The sequence below is a fragment of the Uloborus diversus genome, chromosome 7 (assembly GCF_026930045.1).
Source record: "Uloborus diversus isolate 005 chromosome 7, Udiv.v.3.1, whole genome shotgun sequence".
Lineage (NCBI taxonomy): Eukaryota > Metazoa > Arthropoda > Arachnida > Araneae > Uloboridae > Uloborus > Uloborus diversus.
This window is the reverse complement of record NC_072737.1, coordinates 119,620,011-119,643,878: the sequence shown is the minus strand read 5'-3', so window position 1 is coordinate 119,643,878 and position 23,868 is coordinate 119,620,011. Positions and strand designations below refer to the sequence as shown.

Sequence of the window (23,868 nt, the reverse complement as noted above, 5' to 3'; positions counted from 1 at the left end):
TTGAAAACTCAAAAATCTTTTATTTGTCAAACTCGAATACAATAAAATATTTGGTTTGAAATAAAAACCAATATAACTTTTTCAAATTGCATTATATAAGTGCAATAATATTTCTTTAACAGCTCTATTGTTGTACAACCAATACAATTATTTCTTCATTTCACTAGTTTCAAAATTGTCGATCTATAGATTATCCATTTCTACCTGAACTGTCTTTATAGTTTCATTGAAGTATTTTCAGAAAAGTATAAATTTAACAACGAAAAATAACATGCTGTAGTTTTCATTCAGAAAAGAGAAATTTTCTTTAGACATTTTCCAAAGAAAATTAAAAAAAGATATTTTTAAAAATATTGAAATTTTCTAAAGAACTTTTATTAATTTTGTATTTTTTTTATTATTATGTAAAGCACAACAATAATTGAGTAATTTAAAAATTGATTTTTTAAACTGTTTTATGATTAACGTCCAAAATATCTTTAATATCTGAAATTTTGCATGCATATATAACGCTAGTATGATTTTATATGGGACAAATATATGGAACTGCTGAAAATAATCCACATGCAAATTATTTGCTTAACTACAACAGTTCTCACAGAAACTATTTGTTGCATAAAATTTTTCTTTAATAACTCATTTCACTTTTTTTTGAAGCTTGTAATTTAAATTTTAAAGTAGCTAATTAATATTTTTATTTTAAAATTGAAAAAAAAATCAGTCTGGCAACAATGGAATAATGAGTTAAATACTTAATTCCTTCATTAAGTTGCTTCTGAGTCTTACCTATAGTATTTCAGAAAAATATACCACAAATGATTATTACATCTTCAAAGCAATGCTGTAGCCCAATCAAGTTTTCATTTAAAAAACGATCTGTTACGGCCAGTGTTATAAGTTGATGTAGTTTGCAATCACAATATTTCAAATTGACTACTTTGCATAATTAGCTGTTAACATAGTCCAATATTCAACTAATAATTGCTTGCTACAAACAACCAAATATTGAGAATGTTTAAACTGAGTAACCGGTGACTTACCAGGCGCGTTCTAATAGAGCTACAGGTAGATAAAAACCAATGAAAACATCCTATGGAAAACACCGCCAGCTCAGTCATTCCAGAAGAGGACTGCAGTTTTGTGCTTATTAGCACTCATCAGCCCGGCATAGGAAAAAGACTGAACTGGACAGGGAAACCTCTTAAGGAAACCAAGAGTGCCAAACAAACTGGTAGCTAATATAGAATCAGCAGACCAGACGAGTGGCCGAAGCAATGGTTTGTTTCAACTCGTAGATTGAAGGCAAAGCAGATATATTCAGTAATTTACCGCCCATTAGCCAGGGCTAATGCAGAATTACATCGCCAGCTCAGTCATTCCAGCCGAAGACTGCAGTTTCGTGCTTATTAGCACTCAACAGCCCGGCATATTAAAGTGACTGAGCTGGAGATGGGAAACCTCTTAAGGAAGCCAAGAGTGCCAAACAAACTGGTAGATGTAATTCTTCCTTAGCCCTGGCTAATGGACGGTAATTTACTGAATACATCCTATGGACACTCATCGTGACGTCATCAAATCAACCGCCCGGGTGCAACTGGTTACTCTGTTCGAATATATTCAGAATTACACAAATTTAAAAATCTTATTACGTTGACAACAACAAATTTATCAATTTTGTGAACATTTTATTTGTTCTTGCTTGAAACTTGATATAAAACTGAATCATCTGAACAATGAAAAAAAGGAAATCTTTCTTTCGATACAAATTAATACAGTAAAACCTGTGAAGTTGTCCATCCTTGTAAGTTGACCACCTGTCTAAGTTTACCGCTTTTTTCTGGCACGGAATTAGGCCTTATCATATAAATCAACCTTTGTAAGTTGGCCACCTGTTTAAGTTGAGCACTAAAGTTGTGCACCGCAAGTGGTCAACTTACACAGGTTTCACTGTACCCCTGGCATGGAATACACACGAAATCAAACTGCATTTCCACGATGATTAATGCTATCTTGATCAATGAAAATTGTCAGTATTTATCAATCCAACTGCCTCCTCCTTCTTTTTTTTTTTTTTTTTTTGTCTTTTTTTTTTTTTGGTCTTTTTTTTTTTTTTTTTTTTTTGTAGGAATTAATGTGCAGTGGTTCCTTTCCACAATCGAGGCACAGCATTGAAGTTCTGATAGACTGGTTTTGTCCGAGTTTGTGGCTGATATCCACTTGTAAAACTTGAAGGCTCAGGACATATTACAGGACTAGGTGGAGGAAAATAGGCTGGTGAAGTAGAAGCTAGAACATAGAAAGAAAAAGGTTTAGTATTCAGCTGTTCAATAATATGGAGTTTCATTCATTTTGTTTCGAGATTATTTGTGACAAGTTAATTTAGTTTTGAATTACACTTACTTATTAATTTTCACTTCTAGAACTTTCTGTGTGGTTAGAAACTTTTTCATAAATTTTCATCTTTTTGTGTAGTAAAAAAAAGTAACAATGGAATATGGAGTGAAGAATCATACTAATTTTTCATGGTGGTAGCGAATAAAATATGTTGAGAGTTTGCAAAGACAATCATAGGAATAGATCTAGTTTAAGTTAGAGTAATCCAGAGTAAAATTAAGACATTTAGAATATATTTAGTTAAAGTTAGTGTGATCTTCTTTACTCTTTATTGATAATAAAGCTGAAAGTCTGGATATCTGGATGTCTAGATGTCTGGAGATCTGAGGCGTGCATAGCGCCTTGATCATTTTGCCGATTTTCATGAAATTTGGCACAAAATTAGTTTGTAGCATGGGAGCAGGAGTGCCCTCCCTGGGGGGTGGGTGTCAAGGCGCAGACTGCACCATTAAAAATTTTAGGGGGGTGTTTTGAGGGGCATTTTTCATTTTGGGGGAGGGGGCTCTTGCTTTTGGCGGTTTTTCGCGATATTTAGGGGGTGCGCCCTAGCTCTTAGGGGGACGGGCACCCCTGCATGGTAGAGTGCACCTTGAAGCGATTTTTCTAAAACTCGATTTAGTTCTTTTTTATGATTTTATGTTGGATTTAATTCCTGTGCACCGAACGAATTATCATAACGTGGACGAGTAAATTACCATGACGTGGACGAGCAAATTACCATAACATGGTCCTATATATAATTCTCAATAGGTAATTTATTCATTATTATTATAATTATTATTATTATTATCATTATTATTATTATTATTATTATTATTATTATTATTTTGTACTAGCCATCTTTGTCGACCAACTGATTCGCCTTTTTACGCCATTACTCTTTCTATGCGAGCAGCCGCCTAAGGCGGCTGTTTGGCTTATTTGTCATTCACCTTTCTACGCCCAGATTGCCGCCTTTGGTGGCTGTTTAAATAAAGTTGGCAGCGGTATTAATCAATCTATATCTATTTTTATCAAAATGAATATAAATAAAATATTTTCCATATCTATCTCCAGTTCTGATTTGAGCCTTTCATCTTTTTACTGCGGCGGCTTCTATCTACTTAAACTACCTATCTCAAAATTTTCTTATCCATCTCTATTTATTTTAACCTAACCGCTCATTCCCTAACAAAGACAAAGATTTAAAAAAAATCTCTGCTATGTTCCCCGTAGTGTGCAAAAAGTAGTGTTTGCAAAAGAAACAAGAAATTCTGTCTAGAATTAAACGAGCCTACTTTCTCATATACCAACATCGATTTTCTAGTATCTGATAAGTATTCTCAAAATTAGCTAAATCGTAAATTATTTCAAACATATTTTTTAAATATTTTATGCTGATTTCGAGAAATAAAGTATGCCTCGCTCATCTAAAGAATTAGATGCGTAAAAAATAAATGAAAGAACAATTAAAATAGCAGCACCTTTTAAACAAAGCAGCTAAACACATTTTTTCGATCAGAAAAAAAAAATCTTCAACCGCTTTCAAAAAGGAAAAAAAAAGAATTCAGATTAAAAGCTCATTAAAATAATCACATCAAAAAAAAAAAGTTCGTTTTTCTCCTGTTGCCAAAAATTTTTTTAAGAATGAATTAATGCACTTACCAAAATAAATAAAAACAATAAAATGTCAACTTAAAGAAATAATTTTCATTGTCAAAAAAAAAAAAAAATTTGAATTTTGTCATCTTGAATTCAAATTATGTTTTTCGCAATCACGAGTGTGTGTTTGTATGTGTGTGTGTGGGGGGGGGGTATGTGTATGTGTGTGTAAGCATATGTGTTTGTGTCTGTGTGCAGGCATGAATGTGTGGGCAGTTGTGTGTATTTGTGTGTATGTGTAGGTGTCTGTATGAATGCGTGTGTGTATGTGTTTGTGTATGTGTGCAGGGGTATGTGTGTGTATGGTGGTGTTTGTGTATGTGTGTAGGGGTATGTGTGTGTATGTTGGTGTTTGTGTATGTGTGTGTATGTGTTTGTGTGTGCGTGTGTATGTGTTTGTGTGTGCGTGTGTGTTGGTGCGTGTATGTATGCGTGTGTGTGTAGGATATGGACGCAACCTGGAGACGGTTTTCGCAAGAGGAGCAGCATCGTGAGGCCGGCCGCCGCGACGGGTGGTGCTGTGCCGGTGGGAAAAATGATAGCACGCCAAAAACAGTCAAATGAAAGCAATAAGCAATCGTGATTGCTCAAAAAAAAATCGTCTGTGCATATCTTTATGTAGAAACATAAAGGACTCCGAATTTCTCCGCCAAAAACTGAATTCATAAACTAAAACTTTAGCTTGAAAATAAAATCAAAACATATTTAAAACAATTATTTCACAGTAAAAAACATGGCTGTGGAGTCGGAGTCCATTTGATTTTGGGACAAAAGAGTTAGATTCGAGAGCCGTAAGTTTTAAATTCAAAGTCTCGGAGTTGAAATCGGTCATTTCCTCAAAACGTCCGCAAGTCTGCCAGTATTTGCAGAGACGGAGTAGGACTTATTATTTGATACTGGAGTTGGAGTCAGAGTCGAATATCTAAGAGTTGGAGTCAGCCATTTTTCCTCCGTGCCTAAATTTTTGCCAAAGCTACGAAGGCAGATTAAAAGTCGGGAAGTCGGAGTCCGAGTAATTTTAGGGCACAGAAGTCGGAGTCGGAGTCAGGAGCGCCAAAATTATCGGAGTCGGAGTCGGGAGTAGGTCGTCAAGAGCTATTTCCAACAAAGTTTGTTTGAAGTAAATCCGCCTTTAAGTTCGGAATCTGTATTGACTTTCAGTTTCCTCTTAGGCGCTAATGTTAAGAGATTTGAACTGTTCAAAATTGAATGAAAACTTGTTCAAATCAAAAAGATATTTTCGATACATGTTTTTCATGGAGCCACTTTGCTTCAAGATTTATTTTTGATTTGAATTTCCCCGTAGGCGCTAATGTTAAGTTTTTTTGAACTGTTCAAAATTGAACGAAAAATTGTTCAAATCAAATAATGAATAATGGAAATGAGATGTCCTCGCCGAGATCTTTCTAACAAAAAAAAAAAAATTGTTCGAATCGGACTATTCATTCAAAAGTTATTAGGGGGGGGGGGGGGGGGGACAGACAGACAGACCGACAGACAGAGCGACAGACAGACCGATGGACAGATCGACAGACATTTTTCCCCATCTCAATACCCTACTTTCCAATTTTTAATTTTTCAACATTTATCTAACTATTTAATTTATTTTTGACTTTTTTTTGTTTTTCGGGATATTTTTAAGATGGTATTAAGCCTTCTTTCATGCTTTTTTCTTCTTTCTCTGACTTTTACTGGGAAAGTAGGCTAAAAAAAAAACCACTATTATTATTGAATTAATTGCCCTAGGTAGTGAACACATTTCATGCTTGCTCCAGAGAAGCCTTGATTAAAATTTTTCATTATGATTACTATTAATATTGCTGTGTGAGGGAACGAATTCTTCGTAACAAATTGGTTTTATATTTAATCATTTGATGGGGAAATTGCGAGAAATTTACTGTTTTCCATAATAACTTTTTCAAACGAAGTTTTTTCGAAATAAGTTATAGTCTATGTTTCTTCCTGATAATGTAGCTATCTATAAGAAAAAATATTTAAAATCGGTTCAGTAGTTTTGAAGCTTACCCCGGACATACATACAAACAGAAGTAGTCATTTATGTATATATATTAACAAAGGCTTAAGGTTTTCTTAAAAGAATACTACTTACATTACAAAGATGTACCAAAAATTGTGTGTTGTTTGCCCTTCGACTTATCAATTATTTATTCGTTTCAGAAAGAATGAATACAATATTCTCTAGCTATTTTTGTGAAATGGATATAAAAATATTATTGGAAAATAGTTTTATAGTAAGAGCTGGTTAAAGCTGAATATATTTTATTGTTTTGCTGAGCTTTTTTATGGATTGATGCAGCATACTTTCCAAACTATGGTAATGAACTTCAAAATCAAAAAGCACTGCTTTTTATTTCGAAAAAGAAATTTTTGTTTATAGGTGTTTGAAAGAATGTATATTTTTGTTGTTCGCAAAAATGAATAGAACTGCGTGCGGGAGCTTGTAGAAGTAATAGCGCAACTGATATGAAATCATGACGATAATTAACAATGCATTTTTTGGCATGTTTTCTAAGGTGAAAACCTACAAGACAAAAAATACACTTGTAAGCTAGTAAAGACTATTTTCTTTTTCTTTTTTTTTTGTTGCAAAACTAGAGAATCGCCCGTCAAGGTATGATGGGTGAAAATTGCTTCTTCATTTGAATTAAGCAATTGCTTGTTTGGAGATATTTTGATACTTGAAATTTTAACCCTAACTAAAGTGGATTAAAACCCTAAGCTCCAGTTGATAGCGTTCATTGTTGACCACTTTTTCGTTTCTTCATTCCCTTGAAGTGACATAGTCTTACCAGTAAAACGGTTAAGTTACCGGATCCAGTTTAGCCTTGTCACAATAAAGTCTTTCCCTTGATGTTAAACATTACGAAAACACATTATCAAATTATCATGCCTTGGTGCGAGTTTCATTGTTGATGATGTCAGGAGCGTTACTCGATCATTCGCTATTATATGTATGAGGATGTTATAAATGTTCAAATTAATAATAATTCATAAGACAATGTTTAAAAATATAACAATAGTTAAACAATATTAAGGTACAAAACTGTAAAAAAAATTATTGAATGTACCTGGAACGTTTCCTTGCCAACCTTTTGGCGCCTTGGCATGATAGATATCATGCATTGCTGCCACTGGTGTGATAGATTGGGGTGGGGGAGAAGTAAGGCTCCTTTCGACACTGGCTCTCTTTTGGTCAGCAGCTCTTATGACAGTATCCGCAAGTTGGTCTGGACTTACCCATGCAGCATCACATAAGCCAAAAGGATTCTCCATAGCTGCCTCCCATGGACTTTTCTTGATAAGTTTTGAATCCTAAAAACACATCAAATCTGTAACGTTTCCCTCTATTTGCAAATTTTATAGAAAATGCTCGAAATCTAAAAAAAAAACCGGTATTAAACGCAAAAATTGGCGAATTTTAATAATAGTCTTTACTACTAATAAAGCTGAAAGTCTGTGTCACTGGATCTCTGTCTGTTACGCGCATAGCGCCTAGACCGTTCCGCCGATTTTCATGAAATTTGGCAGAAAATGAGTTCGTAGCATAGGAGTGAGCACCTCTAAGAGATTTTTCGAAAATTTGATTTTGTTCTTTTTCTATTCTGATTTTAAGAACATTTTATCGGACAAATTATCATAACGTGGATGAGAAAATTTTCAAAACGTAGACGAGCAGATTACCTTAACAGGGACGAGCAAATTTACACAGCCAATTGGAGAGAAATTCATCATCCATTGTTTGTAAATATACAGGCGAACCGAATGAGCTTTTAAATTTCTACTTCGGGCAAAGACCTGCAGGTACCACTAGTAACTAAATAATACAGAGCAATATAATGAATCATAACTCCAAATGCAGTTGAAAACATGCTTTACAGAAAAAAGAAAAATGAAGATATTTTTCTTTAGTGCATGTGGGGACTTTGAAAGAAATGGGCTATTCATAAAAGTCCGAATGTAGGTTTAAAAAAATGTGCGCGTGCACACACACACACACAGGACGAGGGTATGATTATGGTAATAATAAGATACTTTAAGAGAGATCCAATTAGATTTTTTTTCTAATGATTGTGTTTCAGTAATGTTATAATTTGGCTCATTTTTACCTTGCAGAATTAACTCAATTTTATTCAAATTTCTTGACAACTATTGTTTAGAATGCCAAAAAAGTAATTAGCTGCTTCCGATAATCATTCGCTGTAAATATCTGTTTCATCCTTATCTTAACTAATAAAAAAGCTGAAAGTCTGTGTCTCTGGATGTCTGTTACGCGCCTAGACCGCTCTGCCGATTGTCATGAAACTTGGCACAAAATTAGTTTGTAGCACAGGTGTGAGCACCTCGAAGCGATTTTTAGAAAATTCGATTTTGTTCCTCTTCTATTCCAATTTTGAGCCGCCATTTGTGGAATTAATTCCTCTTCAGCAATATCGAGCGGATTACCATAACATGGACGAGTAAATTACCATGACATATTGGCGAGAAGTGCACCGTCAATTATTTGTAAATATGCAGGCGAACCAAACGACCTATTATTTTCTACTACGGGCAAAGCCGTGCGGGTACCGCTAGTATGACATAAAAATCTCATAAGAATGAAATTTACGGATGATTCACAATTTCATGGACCTTACAGAAATACACACGCACACACACGCATACAGCAGACAAAAGTCGTACCATTGCCGCTAGCATACAAGTTAAACAATCATAGATACGGCTAATAAAATTTTTTAGCACAATAAGTAAATTCAATACCTGTCTGGCAAGGGGGTGTTGGGAAAGACCAAAAGGTGGAGCAGGACTACTGAGAAGAGCTCTTCTTTCTTGTTCCCGGAGTAAATTTCTGACTTTTTCCTCGTCAACAACCCATTCTTCGGACTTCTTCTTTCGCTTTGCAAAGAGAGCAGCACCTGTTTTAATGAACTTTAACTGAGTATGCGTATTTATGCGAAAGCATGCATATTACACTTGCCCAGTGTTGCCAACATTGGAGAAACAATTTGAGGATCAAATGTGGTGATTTTGAGGAGGATTTTGAAATTTTGCTTTGAACAGCTTCTGTATTTTGCATTAAATTACATTAAAAAAACTAAAACCGATTTTCTAAAATTGTTTTTGATCTTTGATAATCATTTTAAGTACTAGTATAAAAATCAAAAACAGCTTTAAGCACAATGTCATGCTTGAAAACTCTCGGCCGGGAAATGTGAAACGAAATAACTTTTTTACGGAGCTGCGGAGTTTCTCTATTTTTGCGAAGCAACTTCAGAAGATGCCGAGCAGTTGGCAAAGCTACTTATGTATAAACTAATATCAATCAAAGAGTAATCGCTTAAGTTGACATTTAGATTAAAAAATCCCCTTCTGGTCAAAATATCATGAGTAATAGTTATTTTGCTTTCTGAGAAACTTCGATGGTAAGATCATATGATTTAAGATTTTAGTTTGGTTCATCAATCAAAACAGAAACCGCAAATTGTGTTTGTTCTCACTCAATTAATATATTTTCACACAAAACTGAACGAGCCTTTTTTCTCGTGTATTAACACTGGTTTTGTACTGTTAGTAATTGCTGGACTTCAGCTCCAAATTATTTGAAATACACTTTTTAAAAACAATAACATACGTATTATCAAGATAATATATTTTATGTTTGTTAAAAAAAATGCTAAAATGGTTTAAAATTCATTTTTTTGAATTATTCGGAATTACTTTTAAGTAAATTTCAACCGTATAAAATTCAAGCACAGTTTTTAAATATATATGCAGTTAAACCGGTTATACGCGTAATTGAGTGCGCGAGTACGAGGTGGATAGTAAAAATCGTAGAAAACCAGCCGAAAGAAAGAAGCAAGTAAGATAAAACCAACTCACCGACTATATTAGTACATAAGTGTTGTACAAGCAGCGAAAATATGAGTAGCTACAGTAAAATTATCTGTATTTTATATTTTAAAGAGTATAAATAAAAACGTGAAGAAAAATGCGCCAATAAAAAATAAAATAAAAAAATAATAAAGAAAAGAAAAGAAAAAAGAGGGAGAAAAAAGGAAAAAACGACGAAAAGGTATCTGTTTTTTTGAAATTTATGTTTTTTAAAAACCTCTGCTATTTGTTTTTGTTTCTTGCTGTAAAAACACATTTGCTAGACCCACTTTTCTTATCAACAGTTTTTCAGTCAACTCTGCATCGCTATATTGCTCTTCTAAAAATCATTGCCACAGTCTGTCAACGTGCTGCAAAGCTCTTTCTAAGATGAAAAGTGTTATTTTTGTAATTTAGTTGAGTATTCCTACCCCCCCCCCCCCCTTCCCGGGTAGTACTTCTCAACGCCGACAGTCAGTTCGCGAATAATCGGGATGTACTATATACAAAAGCAGAAAAACACTGAAACTTAAACTGAATTACAACAAAAATGTGTTAAATTTCTCCAGAAATTTAAGTTTCGGCACCATAGTTGCTCTCTCAACATATTTGGAGCCTTTTCAACGTAGGTTAGGCGACATTTATTTTTTAATTGTGAACGCATTAAATTGCCACTTACTGCAATACAGAAATGTAAGAAAGCGGCAAGAAAAGGGTAAAAGAGTTGTCATTTCCGAAGGAAACACCATTGTATTTCTGGAGTCGAACTAACAACTAACCCCCCCCCCCCTCCTTCACCTAGGAAGGCCTTTAGAAGTGCAAATTGACCTAAATCCTGATTTTGTCCAGATCCGTGTCTCTCAAGGTCGTGCCGTTTTGTAGCTAGTTACGTGCAAATATTGTTAATTAATTTTAATAGCATTGTGCTGCTTACCTTTCCCAACTGGGGAATGGAGATCTTTCACGAGTCCATGACAAACTTCAGGGCTTATAACATTGTGTTCGCTTATGGACATACCAGATGATCTGCAGGACAAATAGTTCTTTAATACAATATTCGTTTTGAATATTTCAAAATAATATTTAAAGTTTCGTTAAAGATATGGGAGAGGAGGGAGGAGTGGGACAGTGGGAGGAGTGGGACAGCTAAAATTATTGCAAAATAAATCACTTTATTTTATTGTCAGTTTGACCACTAGAAGGCCTGTTTATAACTTCTATTTATTTCATTCTTGCATTTTATCTAGCAGGAAGTTTCAGTTAATAATTGGAAAAAGTTAAATTTCTCACCACCAAAGTAAGTTTCTAATCTATTTTTAGTTTTATTTCTTTATTTACGTAATTTGTAAAACTAACATAATATATTATCATTGCAATCTTAAGTATATAATGTATGCTTATCTGCAATTTAATTAAGCCTAAAACCAGCATGGTTTATGTGACAAGTTATTTTTTAGAAGAATGTGTAGAGGGAGGAATGGGACATGCCCCATAAATATGTCTCTTCTGTAAAGGGGCTGTTCAAATATTACGTAAGCATGTTTATATCGATTTTTGACCTCTCCTCCCCCTTGTCAGCAGAAATATGCAAATCGCAAACCCCCCTTAACAATAACATAAGCTAATAGCACCCCCCCCCCCCACTTTTCTTAACAGTGAAAATTCAATTTAAAAAAAATTGAGACTTAATTTTTAAAAAAAATGCTTGTTTAATTTCTTTATTTAAGCAAAATTCTTAGATCACAATTTTAAAAGAACTTAGCCATTTGAAATTTTTTTCCAGGTTTTTTTTTTTTTACAATTTAAGATTTTTGAAAATGTCTTACGCAAGCATCACTCAAACATTCCCCCCTTCCATGGTCAGCAAAAATAAGCAAATTGCTAACCCCCCCCTAACTATGTTGCAAGGGTGGAGAGCATTTATGATACTGAAACAAACAGATATTATCATGAGATAAAACAGATATTATCATGAAATTACCGCCACCACAATTGGTTGGTGGGACTAGTAGAGCACAGTCTCGTTTCTCTTTTAATGTGGACCTTTCTAATTATGACATTCGCTAATTTTTCTGTAATTTTCAAATGTGTCCCACTCCTCCCATACTCATGTCCCACACCTCCCACCCAGGAGGGAGGAATGGGACAAAATTCTTGAAATTTGTAATTAGTCAAGTGTGAAAATAATAAAATGTTTAAACATTGTGTATATTTTTAAAATGTAGTTATAATATGAAAGTTTATTGTGTGAGCTTTTGCATTAATGAATAAGTAGAGGATTATGAATAAGAATCATTTATGTGAAAAGTGTCCCCATCCTCCCTCCTCTCCCCTATAATTTTAAAAATATTTTAGAAATCACTAGGCGTTATTTTTATGCCTTTACAGGAGAAAACCTAAACCGCAAATACTTTTGGCCAGTCCGTTCATATAAATAAAATCACATGTTTTGAAAACAATTTCTATCAATATTTACTTTAGATTTTTAACGATAAGCACATTAAAACGTCTTTTCCATAAGACATAAGAAGCCTACTCATCTGTCTTTATGAAAAGACTTTTTACTGTTCACTTTCATTTATCAATTTGGTAATATAAGAAATGTTTCATATTTGTAAATGCTGTTGCTTACAGTTCGGCTTAATTATCTCACGAACCAAGATCATGGTCTCACGTTCTTCCAGTATGCCATTTAGTTCCCTTGAACGTGATAAAACGGCCATGCTCTGACTTTTTGAGCCGTAATTCGAACGAACTGAAAAAGAGTCTTTATTTTTAAAAAGAAAAGACTTTTCTGCAAGACCAAACACTATAGTTTACATGAAGTCAGGCAACTTTATTTCCATCTTTCCAAAAAAATAAATAAATAATAACCCTCAACTCACCACCAATCAAGAATGGTGCTGCTTCAAATATTGTTGAACTAAATAAGACCTAGTACATAAAAACATCAGATTAAAACAGTTTTTATCTCTGTTAATCGTCCTTAATGCTTTCAACTGATTTCAAAGAAACTGTTTTTCATGGTACAGTCAAACTTGCTTATAACGAGCTCGAAGGGACTGTGATATTTGCTCGTTACAACCGAGTGCTCATAAAAAACGAGTTTGTGAAAAAAAAATCATGAAAATTCATGCACAATTGCTTGTTATTATTTTGTTTACATTATTTCTGGTTTATTTGCGTTGAGCTGCCTTTTTGTCCCATTGTATCTTTCTTGTGTACCCGAAAAGAAATCAACACTTGACTTAGAGAAAAGATTAAAGGTTTTCGGCACAATAAAAGCCATTGATGTTGAAGTTGGTTGAGTTTCAAATTATTTGTCGTTATCATCGTCGTTTTCATTATTTTTTTCATCTGCATTTGCTTGAGTTCATTCTACAATATCTTCGGAAGTATACTTCGGAAGTGATAACACATTGGCGTAAACCAGAGGTTCCCAACCGGTGGTTCGCGAACCCCCAGGGGTTCGCGAGGTGCAGGAAGGGGGTTCGCGAAAATTTCGGTGCAATGGCGGATTTTTAATAGTTTGGTAAAAAATTATAAAATATTCAATTTGCACACATAGTTACTAATTTTTTTTTTTTAATTTGAAAACGCACCAGACTCTTGTATTAAGCTCAAAAAAAAAAAAAAAATCTTTCAGCGGTTTTATAATCTTGGTTAAAAAGAAATTTTCTCATTTTTTTTTTCGATAGACAACAAAAAGAGATATCCTTCCTTCTTTATTGCGAGGCGCCATGCAGAAACGTTGTATTAAGCTGTGGCGGGGATCACGATGACCTTAAAAAAGCGCCATCGCGTGGAGTCAATCAAACAATATACATAATATACATATGTCGAAAAAAATAAAGAATTCTCAAACAATGCATCATAGGGGTATTATTTCTAATCTGGTTGAAATATAACTCCGGAATTTCCGTCGAATTCAATCATCGAATAGCAGACATGACAGCAAAAGGCTCCAAACTTAAAATTTATTACTGGATTTTACCCATCTGTTCGTTTTCAAAAATATATAACATCAGCATGCTCATAGTTCTGAGGAAATAGTTGTTAACAGACGTATTTAGAGATACTTTAGAGATGCTTGAAAACAAGTGATTTTGTTTGCAATTGGTTTTGCCACGTGAACTTGCTACTCTGTTTGTGAAGTTATAATCGTGTTGGTAATTTTTATGATTTAATAACTTTCTGCTGTTATGGATCGATGGTTGAAAACTGGTAGTTTGGTTGAGCGACAAATGGACAAGCAGTCAATCGATCAACCCTCAACATCAGCAGTAACTTTCGAATCAACACAGGATATTGAAATAGATAGCTGTAATGAACTGCCGCCTCCCCCGACTAAACAGAAAAGTGAACTAGGGGAGAAAAAAGGAAGAAAGCGAAAATATGACAGTGACTATTTACAAATGGGCTTTTATTTTACTGGAGAAGAGTCTGAACCTAGACCGCTTTGTCTTCTCTGCAACTAAGTTCTAGCAAACAGCAGTTTGAAACCGTCACTTCTGAGAAGACACCTCGAAACAAAGCATCCGACACACAAGGACAAACCTATCGAATATTTTAAAAGAAAATTGGAATATAATAAAAAGTGTAGCGTCTCTACGTTCCTGTTAGAATCCAACGAAGATAGTAAAATGGCCCTTGAAGCTTCATATCGAGTCAGTTATAGAATTGCAAGATCTTTGGCAAGTAATGTGGAGAAAAAACTTGTGAATAGAATAAAAGAGAATAATTTTGCGATCCAGCTTGATGAGTCGACTGATGTAGCAAACGCTGCAATATTACTTGTCTATGTTAGGTATATTTTTTACGATACAATTAAAGAAGATGCACTATTTGCAAAACCTTTGAAAACCAACACAACTGGAGAAGCAATTTTCGAACTGGTCAGCAGTTACTTTGAAGAAAATGGAATAGATTGGTCTTTGTGTGTGGGTGTGTGTGGGTGTGTGCACGGATGGTGCAAAATCAATGACAGGAAAATTTGTTGGCTTTGTGTTGCGAGTAAAGAAGATCAACGAGAAAATTGAATGGACTCATTGCTGCATTCATAGACAAGCATTAGCATGTAAGCGTATTCCCGCAGAATTATCCGCTACTTTGAATGATGCGGTAAAAATTGTAAATTTCATAAAATCACGTGCCACAAACTGCCGTCTATTTCACGCGCTTTGTGAGGAATTGAGAAGCCTTCATGTTACTTTACTTCTTCACACAGAAGTTAGATGGCTTTGCCGTGGCAAAATTTTGACACGCTTATTTGAATTGAAGTCAGAAGTCCAAGCATTTTTTGTTGATCATCCATTTCACTTGTCCACTTGCATATTCGATCCTCTTTGGATGCAAAGGCTTGCATATTTAGCTGACATCTTTTCAAAATTAAATGAATTAAATCTATCCTTGCAAGGTGCAGTTGTTAATATTTTCGTTGTACATGATAAAATTGAAGCTATGGTAAAAAAATTGAATTTCTGGATCTAATGCCTGGAAATGGGTGAGTTTTCTTGTTTCACTTCTCTTAGTAGTTTTTTATCAGAAAACTCGATGAAACTTGATGAAAGCGTTAAAAGAAATGTATGTGAACATCTGCAACATCTTGAACTAACTTTTGACGAGTATTTTCCTAATAGGCGTAACGTCCCTCTCTCAAACGCAATCCTTTTGAAGGAAATCCATGCTTAGAGAACACCCTGACATTACCTGAAAAGGAAATGGTCATCGAGTTATCCTGTGATAATTCATTGAAAACTACCTTTAAGCAGCTCTCGTTAATTGATTTCTGGCTCAGTGTAAGAAATGACTATACCGTTTTGTCCAAAAAAGCAATTCGAATTTTATTACCATTTTGTACAACATATCTGTGCGAGAAAGGATTTTCCTCCTATACTTATCTCAAAGATAAATACCGAAGCAGATTGAATGCAGAGCCTGATTTAAGACTCAAACTGTCAGACATTGAACCAAACTTTCAGTTTCTTTGTTCCGTCAAACAGCCACAAATATCGCCTTAAGGATTTTTTCCCCAATTTAAAGTATGCTAAAAAAAAATAGTTGGTTTATAAAACTTCTTGTTAATAATTTTTCTTGTAGATGTAGTTTTAACTTTTTATTAATGTTTGCACTTAATGATATTTTACAATTATATTTTTGTTTATTGCAATCAAATGCTGCAAAACATGGAAAGCAAACATGCTGTTTTTTTATTGTTTCTTATATGTTACTAATTTCAACATCAGGGGGTTCGCGAACTTTTTTGCCTGTTCCAAGGGGTTCGCAAAGAGAAAAAGGTTGGGAACCGCTGGCGTAAACAAATATTTATTATTCAAATGCTTCTCTGCTACCCAAATAGTTTCGAAAAGAAAAATAGCTAAAGGACCATCATCATTTGTTCTCAGGATATATGACTCATCACTAATGAACGTGATCCTGTGACCGAAGTCACGGGATGTTGACTTCGGAAAGTTAAAGCAATTTTCCCAGGAAAGGATAAACTGAGCTAAAAGTCAATAGAAATTTTAGGAATCACAAAAATATTGCTCGCTTTAAGCGGGGTTTGCTGATAAAAAGCGAGATATATGCTCCCATAGACTTAATGTTGTACCAACCAAATTTTCCTGATTTCCAAGCTAAATTCGTGTTTTCGTTAAATCAGGGCTTGTTATGCAAGTTCGACTGTATAACAAACAGATAGGCGGAATTGCAAGATGCGAGACACCAGCATGTCCTTAACATTCCTTCTTGTATGCGAAGAGTTTTAATTGCGAGAACTCAATAATTCTACATGTATATGACTTGTATATACAGTAAAATCTGTCTGCAACGATTTTGTTGGGACCTAAGAAAATGTCGTAATAGACAGGTTATCGTTATAGACAGTTTGATTATTAGTGCTGACATTTTGCTGGGGTCAAAAAAATACTTTTATAGACAGGTTATCGTTATAGACAGTATCGTTAAAATACAGGTTTCACTGTAGTAGAAGCCACACTGAGCATTTATCTCAAAATGTTTTAGAAATGATTAGAAGCAATTTAAATCCATGTTTTCATTTTTTGTTTTGTTGAACATCGCTATACGCATTACCATTCCCGCTGGTGAAGTTCGGGGTTTGCTTTCTTTGAAAATAAAACTCGTTACTGCCTCTACAATATAACCAAGTCCGATGACTGTTTGTCCATAACTTTTACTTTCCTAACCATTTCAAAAATTAACTTTGTATGTGATTATTATAAAGACCTTTTACAATTACAATCAATTTTAAACAGGTTGTTGAAGAAATTACGCGATATCCTGTTCTTCGTGGTCACAGGGTTAATAGAAGTTCACTTTCAATAAGTGCGGCGCAGGCATACAACTTCCGATGAAACTCAATTGCAACTGATTAGAGTACATTCACGTAATTTAATTGTATGGTTCTATTATTATCTGTAACTAACTCACTTTAATGAAATTGCGTCTAATGGATGGCGTGGATCCAAAACGAGTTTTAGCTTGGATGGAGCTTTCGATGGCTTGAATGGCACTTGAGAAGGATCAGGTGTGGGCGGTTCGACTCCATGAATTTCTGGTGTACTTGGCTCTGACTCATCGCTAGGTTCAGGTCCTGTAAATTAGGCGAAAAGCATTTAAATATATTGATGAGATATATCAATAAACTATACAAATTGTAATCCAAATTATGTATGGATTCTAAGAGAGATAAAAATTTGTCGCAAACACATCACTGATGCTAAATAGGTCGCTCTTGAAACGAGAATATGCGACCGACGAGTGCTTGCTGCTAATGACAAAAACAGAGCTCGGGCAAAAGCTTTACAACTTTAAAAAAGTTCACCCATTCACTGAAATAAACAAACTCGCGCGACTCCAAAGATGTCACAAATTTTTGTGACGGGCCGCAAGTCAGCGCTGGGAGAGATTTCTTTCACTGATGAGCAGCTCTTTATCGTAAAACCAGCTCATAATTCCTAGAACAATAGGATTTGGTCTGTAAACACTCCAGGCATCTTAGATAATGTTGAACATCGCCAAAATGTAAGGTCGGTCTTGGTCTGTGGCGCAATTTGCGCAAGTGGGAAAAAATCTCTGGGTTTTGTGGATGAGGGCTTTAAAATTAATAATAAAGTGGACCAGCGAGACATTTTAGAAACGTCTACTTTCATGGACCAATAAGCACTTCAGCAATGCAGACTTGAAATTTCAACGAGACTACGCGCCACATGGTCAAAAAGACTGAAGTGGTGCGAGGAGTAGTTTTCTGGCAGGATATCATTTGTAGAGTGGACACCTTACTTGCTACACCTCAATCCCATGGATGGTATTGTATGGTCCTGTTTCGAGTCTTGGATACGCCATAAAACACACAAGAGTTTGGACTCTCTAAAGCAATTTCTTCGGTGTGAATAGGATACATTGAAGGTAAAAGAATTGCGGCCCATGGCTGAAACGTTCAATAAGCAGTTGCGTCTCAGGGCCCGATCAAGACAAACTGGTGCCCAGGTCCTGAGAAGAAGATGGTGCCCCCCCCCTCCCCCATGAGAAAATCAGCACAATTTTAAAGTCAATGTTTTATACTATAAATCTAATATACTAGAAACCTACACATTACGACAGAAATCTAGGATTTGAATACCAAACACTTGATAGTCACCATACTAATCATAGTTGGTGAAAATGAGTTAAAAAACAATCAAACACTGCAAAAATAGCAAAAAAAAAAAAAAAAAAATCTAACTAATTCTGACATCAAGCTTTAAAAAGGCTTCTTTCTGGCTTTAACAGAGGCAAATGTGTCGATCACATCATCGAAATCTAATTTTGATGTCATTGAATTTTCAATAGTCACACACACAATAAGGAAAACGCTTAAATTATCCTGAGAAACGCAGCTTCGCAAATGATTTTTGATTCTTTTCAAAGCTGAAAAGGAACGTTCACTGGAACAGAAAAAAAAGGAAAGAAGTTAATTTAGGCTATTTTAGTGCCCCTAAATTTGTGGTGCCCAGGTCCGCGGACCCGCCGGACCGTGCGTTAATCAGGCCCTGTGCGTCTCTGCATCGCTACAAAAAGGGGCCCTTTTGAAGTAAGTTAAATTTATTTATTGCTGAAGTTCTTCTCTTATTGTTATTTGTTGTGTTCTGACAATTTATTTATTTTCAATAAAATTACATGAAAAATTGCTTGTCCGAAGTTTTTTTTTTTTTTTTTGCCGCACCGTGTAGAATAGACGAACCGATGTAGTTGGTGTGGAGTTTATAGAAAGTCTATTGAATTAATATATCTTGTTGCCGAGTTATTTAGTTGGTAATCAACATAATATTATGAGTCGACATTACTTGCATGTAAACTAAATACTTTTTAGAAACGAGTTTTACAGAAATAAGAATTAGAGTTCAAAACTTTAAAGAAATGTTATAGGTTATGTTGAGTAATAATTAAGAAATTTCTTACATATGTGCTCGCTTTTAAAGGAAGGCCAGAGGCTCCTTTAATATTACTTAAGATGTGTGTTGGGGAAGTTCGCATTACTTTCCCCACACGCCACATAGAGTACGGTGATAACATGTTATATGAACAGAACATGCCACACAGCATACGGTGAAAGGGATCCAACCTTCTACTTAAAGCCCTGAATCGTAAAATAAGTAGCGACACGTCCACCATCTTGAGGCTATAACGATGCTTTCTTCTTATGTCTGTCATGGTGAAGTAGCGAGTTTTGCTTGTTGATTGTGGTTTCTTATTAACTCTACGTTAATCCACAATCAAGAAGCAAAACACGTTACTTCCTTATAGCAGACATAGGATGAAAGCGACATTTAACTTCAAGATGGCTGACGTATCGCTACGTAAGCTACGATCTAGGGTTTTTCTTCAACCGACAGAGGGACGTCTTTCGGCAGTGCAGTCAAAAAACTGGATCAGCAACAGGGCGGATTCTGGATGGAATCCTACGGAAAATTTTCAACGCACCAGTGGCAGGCAGAGCCGTAGAACTTGAATGGAATTCTACTCGTAACTTTTACATATTCGCGTCGCAAGGAATTAAATGACACATAATCAGTACGTGATTGGCAACGCAAGGGAGGGTCAATTGATTGTATGGAACAAGTGCATAATTCCACTTAATTAATTTTCATCCATCTTGTCAATCGCGTACTGATTGGCTTCCATTTATTCAGTCAGTAAAAATTACTGTCTTCCAGAACACCATGATTCGTAGATTGCGCTGTGTCTGCTCTTCTAACCACTTGATTCACCGTCAACCCTGACATCACGTCAGGCATTTGAACTTCCGGTCGAAGTTTTCTTCAACCCTTCAGAAGGTGTCAATCTCCCGCTCGGCTCACTAATCTAGAATCAAAAGTGTGGGGAAGCAGGTCCTAAATGGTGAATCTTTCTTTCAACCAGTAAGTCTTTATTTTCGAAGGTCATGGTCGGAGGGACAAATGAATATAAAAATGCCATGTTTAAATCACATCTTTTACTTATCATGAGATGTTTTTAGATTTGCAACAAGTGCTTTGTCGAATTCGTGCTTTTAACTTTACCTTCATGTATCCATTTCGTCGAGCGCTTGACTCTTTTATGGAACATATTGGACCCTTTAGATTTGCTGTTGACGTCGTCTGCCAGAGACGACGCAATCTTCTTCGCCATTTCAACCTGCTCTTCTACTGTGGGATAGATAGACTGTGGTTCTTCGTAGAAGCTTGAAGACGAAAACATTTTTTCTGAAACGAAAAAAAAAATTGTAAGTGACTCATAACTCTAAAAAAATCGTGCAAAGATACCAGTAATAATGGGTGTAAAAAATGGTGTAAAATATTCATTAGACATTGAAAGATTTGCAAGGGTGGATTCACAATTTTTTTTTCTCAAAGATGTGGCGTTTGATTTTATCTCACCAAAGGTATTCTAACATTGAGGCTTTTTTATAGCTTCAATTTCAAAGAAATTCCAGGGGAATGTTCTGGAGTCTCGTCCCCTTCATATCATTAAAAGTAACTTAAAATTGCGCTTTTGAAACTTAAGTTTCAAATAGATATTGGAGGAAATTCCTTGAACCCCAAAGATTCCCCTATCATTACTTGAGATGGTCTACAACCGCGTCTTTATGACGTCAGTTTCGAAAAAGATTAAGGGTAATGTCTCCGAACGTCTCCTTCTCCTGACATCACAGAAAATAACCTAAAATTGACTTTCTTGAAACTTCAATTTTGAAAAATTTTCGCAGTGAGTTCCGAGCCCCATACCCTCTCCTTACGGCTAAATTCAAAGATGTTGCTGATGCAGAGTGTATCAAGAGAGAGGCGATCGCACCTCTTGTGTCCGCGCTTAATAACTTGGAACATGCTAATTAAGAAAACATAAAACATATTTTCATGTAATACCTCTCTAGAAAAAAGGACAGATTTTGGGGTGAAAATATCAAAGCAACATAATATTAAAATAAATACTAGGGCTCGACCGATGACATTTTTTGGCCGATGGGCCGATGCCGATTGTTGGCCGATTGTTCAAAGATGGCCGATGGCCGATGGCCGATTGTTTTCCTTCAAATGGCCGATTGCCGATGGCCGATGCTTTTGGCCGATGGCAAAAAAAAAGAAAAAAAAATCTAACAGAAATAAATTGATAAGATTGTCAAGGATTTAAAGGATCATTGATTCATTTCACTTTACTTCCTTTCTAGGAATAAGGAATTGTAATCCCCCCCCCCCCAAAAAAAATCAGATTTCGACCTAAATTTTTATTTTACTATCATCCAATTTAAACTTTACAAGTTTTTTCAGCGCATATGTACCTAAGAACATATAGATGACCGAAATATCCATTTTGAAAGCCTCCTTAGTTAATTATCGCAAATTCTCTTGTGATGTCTTCATGCGCGTAAACTTACGTTACACAAAAACGTTATGAAATAGAAAGTTGAAAACTCATACGTAAGTAGTATGATCTAAAAGTTCGAGGACAAGTTGTATAAAAATATCGTGAATAGTTCACATTACCGAAGTACATCTACAGTGGCTCCCAAAAGTGTTCGTACACTTTGAAATTTTGTAGTAAAACCAAAATAACGCAAAACTGAATTCGAATATGAAGACCATTTTTTTACACTATTCCTATGCCATTCTGAATAAAACCCAGCAGTTTTTCTCAAAATATTGCCAAATTTCATTTTTGAAATTTGTCAAAAAACGATGAGACAGAGAAAAAATACGCCACAAAAGTCATCGTACACTGAAATATTTTCGAATAAATTCATGATTAAAATTATTATATGTGGTTTTTTTTATTGTTTTTACATTGTAATGACACTGTAAAGTTATTTGCCTTTAATTTTCTGTTTATTTATTCCCTAAGCTTCTGCTTATTATTTTTAAATGGCAGGTATGCGCAGAAAACAACAAACACGATTCGAAATTTGATTTTTTTCCCTCACAGTAGCCATAAATTGGTTTGAAATGTCTCGAAATTAGTTAATTTATACCATTCTATAGTGAAGTGCTTGATAAAATGCTTTAAAGACAAGAATCGGATCGAAAACAAGGTAAGAAAGGGTCAACTGGCAAAGTTAACAAAGCGTGATCGGAGGTTTACAGTTAAAAAAAATTATGAAAAATACACATTTGAGCGTTGAAAAAGTTCCTACAGAATGGAATGAAACATTTTACGTTTAATTTTCACCTAAAATTGTTCGCCAAGTTCTCTGATTAGCTGGATTAAAGGGGACCCCTTCCCGCAGAAAATTTCTTGTTCGCGCGAAAAGCAGTAAACTTACGCTTTCCGTCGTAAAATAAATGATAAATAAGCTCAAAACGTTTTGAAACAACGTCTTACTTATAGATAAAAGTAAATTCAATATTTGGGGTTAAAATAGTGCATAATTGTCAACAGAAGAAAAAATGAGGAATTTAATCTTAAGAGATTAACTGGATCAGTTAATCAGGACATGAAGGTGTTTTTTGTGTGAAGGTGCATAATAGCATCAGGACTTGGAAATTTGGAATTTTTTGATGAAATAATGAATCATGCTGTTCACTTAAATATTTCAAAAACCAATTTTAAACTATTAGCCCAAAATTTGGTAATCAGAAACAACTTTGTTTTTTATCAAGTTAACGATAAGAAGTACACGTTCGAGTTTGGTGCCTCAAAATTTGTCCTTAAGCTTAGAAATTTCTCCTCAATCGCCAGATTTAAACTTAATGGAACATATTTGGAGATATCTGGTGGTTAGATTACGAAAATACATCATTGAAACGAAAAACGAACTAGAAACAGTAAGACTCGTAGTGCGGCTGAACATTTACTCAGAAATTGCACAAAAAAAGACAGAAAAAACAATGAAATCTCTTCTCAGACGTTTAAAAGCTGTTATTGTTACTGCATGATATTCTACTAATAAAAAGTTAGATTATTTACTAATTTTTTGTTATTTTTTCCGAAGTGTACGAAGACTTCTGTAAAATAAAATTTCCGGCACTTTTTGGTTTTTGATTTTTAAAAAATTAAGTTTTCATGTTTTATTAAAAATTTTCATGCAGTTTTGTTAAAAATAGATCATAGATCTTATAATTAAATACCTATTCCGAAATATTAATTCTAACCAATGCCATAGGGGCTTATTTCATTGAAAGTCGTGGGTGTACGATCACTTTTGGGAGCCACTGTATCTACAAAATAGTCACCTTGAACGATTATACACTTCTGCCAACGTTCGTATAGCTTTTAGAAGGGCTCCTGGACATTTGTCGCAACCTCCTGTAAGGCCTCTTGCGCTGCTGCTTCAACTTCATCGTGGGGAAGAAGGCGACTTTCTTGTTGAGGATGCACGGTTCGATTGGTCAATACTCTTATATGATAAGCAAATAACATAACATTTCGTCGGACTTAGTTCCGTGTGATGTTTACCTGTTCCCAGCAAAAAAA

General features: G+C 34.9%; 1 protein-coding gene across 4 annotated transcripts in view; it reads right to left on the bottom strand.

Annotated features, from left to right (window-relative positions):
- The window catches only part of LOC129226583 (synaptopodin 2-like protein), a 178,717-nt gene continuing 154,849 nt past the window's right edge, over nt 1-23,868 (bottom strand). For all 4 annotated transcript variants that reach the window (XM_054861206.1, XM_054861202.1, XM_054861205.1 and 1 more), the window contains 6 exons: nt 20,484-20,666; nt 17,374-17,536; nt 10,859-10,950; nt 8,815-8,969; nt 7,125-7,368; nt 1-2,286 (listed from right to left, as the gene is read on the bottom strand). In XM_054861206.1, coding sequence (XP_054717181.1) covers nt 2,129-2,286; nt 7,125-7,368; nt 8,815-8,969; nt 10,859-10,950; nt 17,374-17,536; nt 20,484-20,666 — 995 coding nt within the window. In that variant the 3' untranslated portion in view covers nt 1-2,128. The remainder of the gene's footprint in view (nt 2,287-7,124; nt 7,369-8,814; nt 8,970-10,858; nt 10,951-17,373; nt 17,537-20,483; nt 20,667-23,868) is intronic.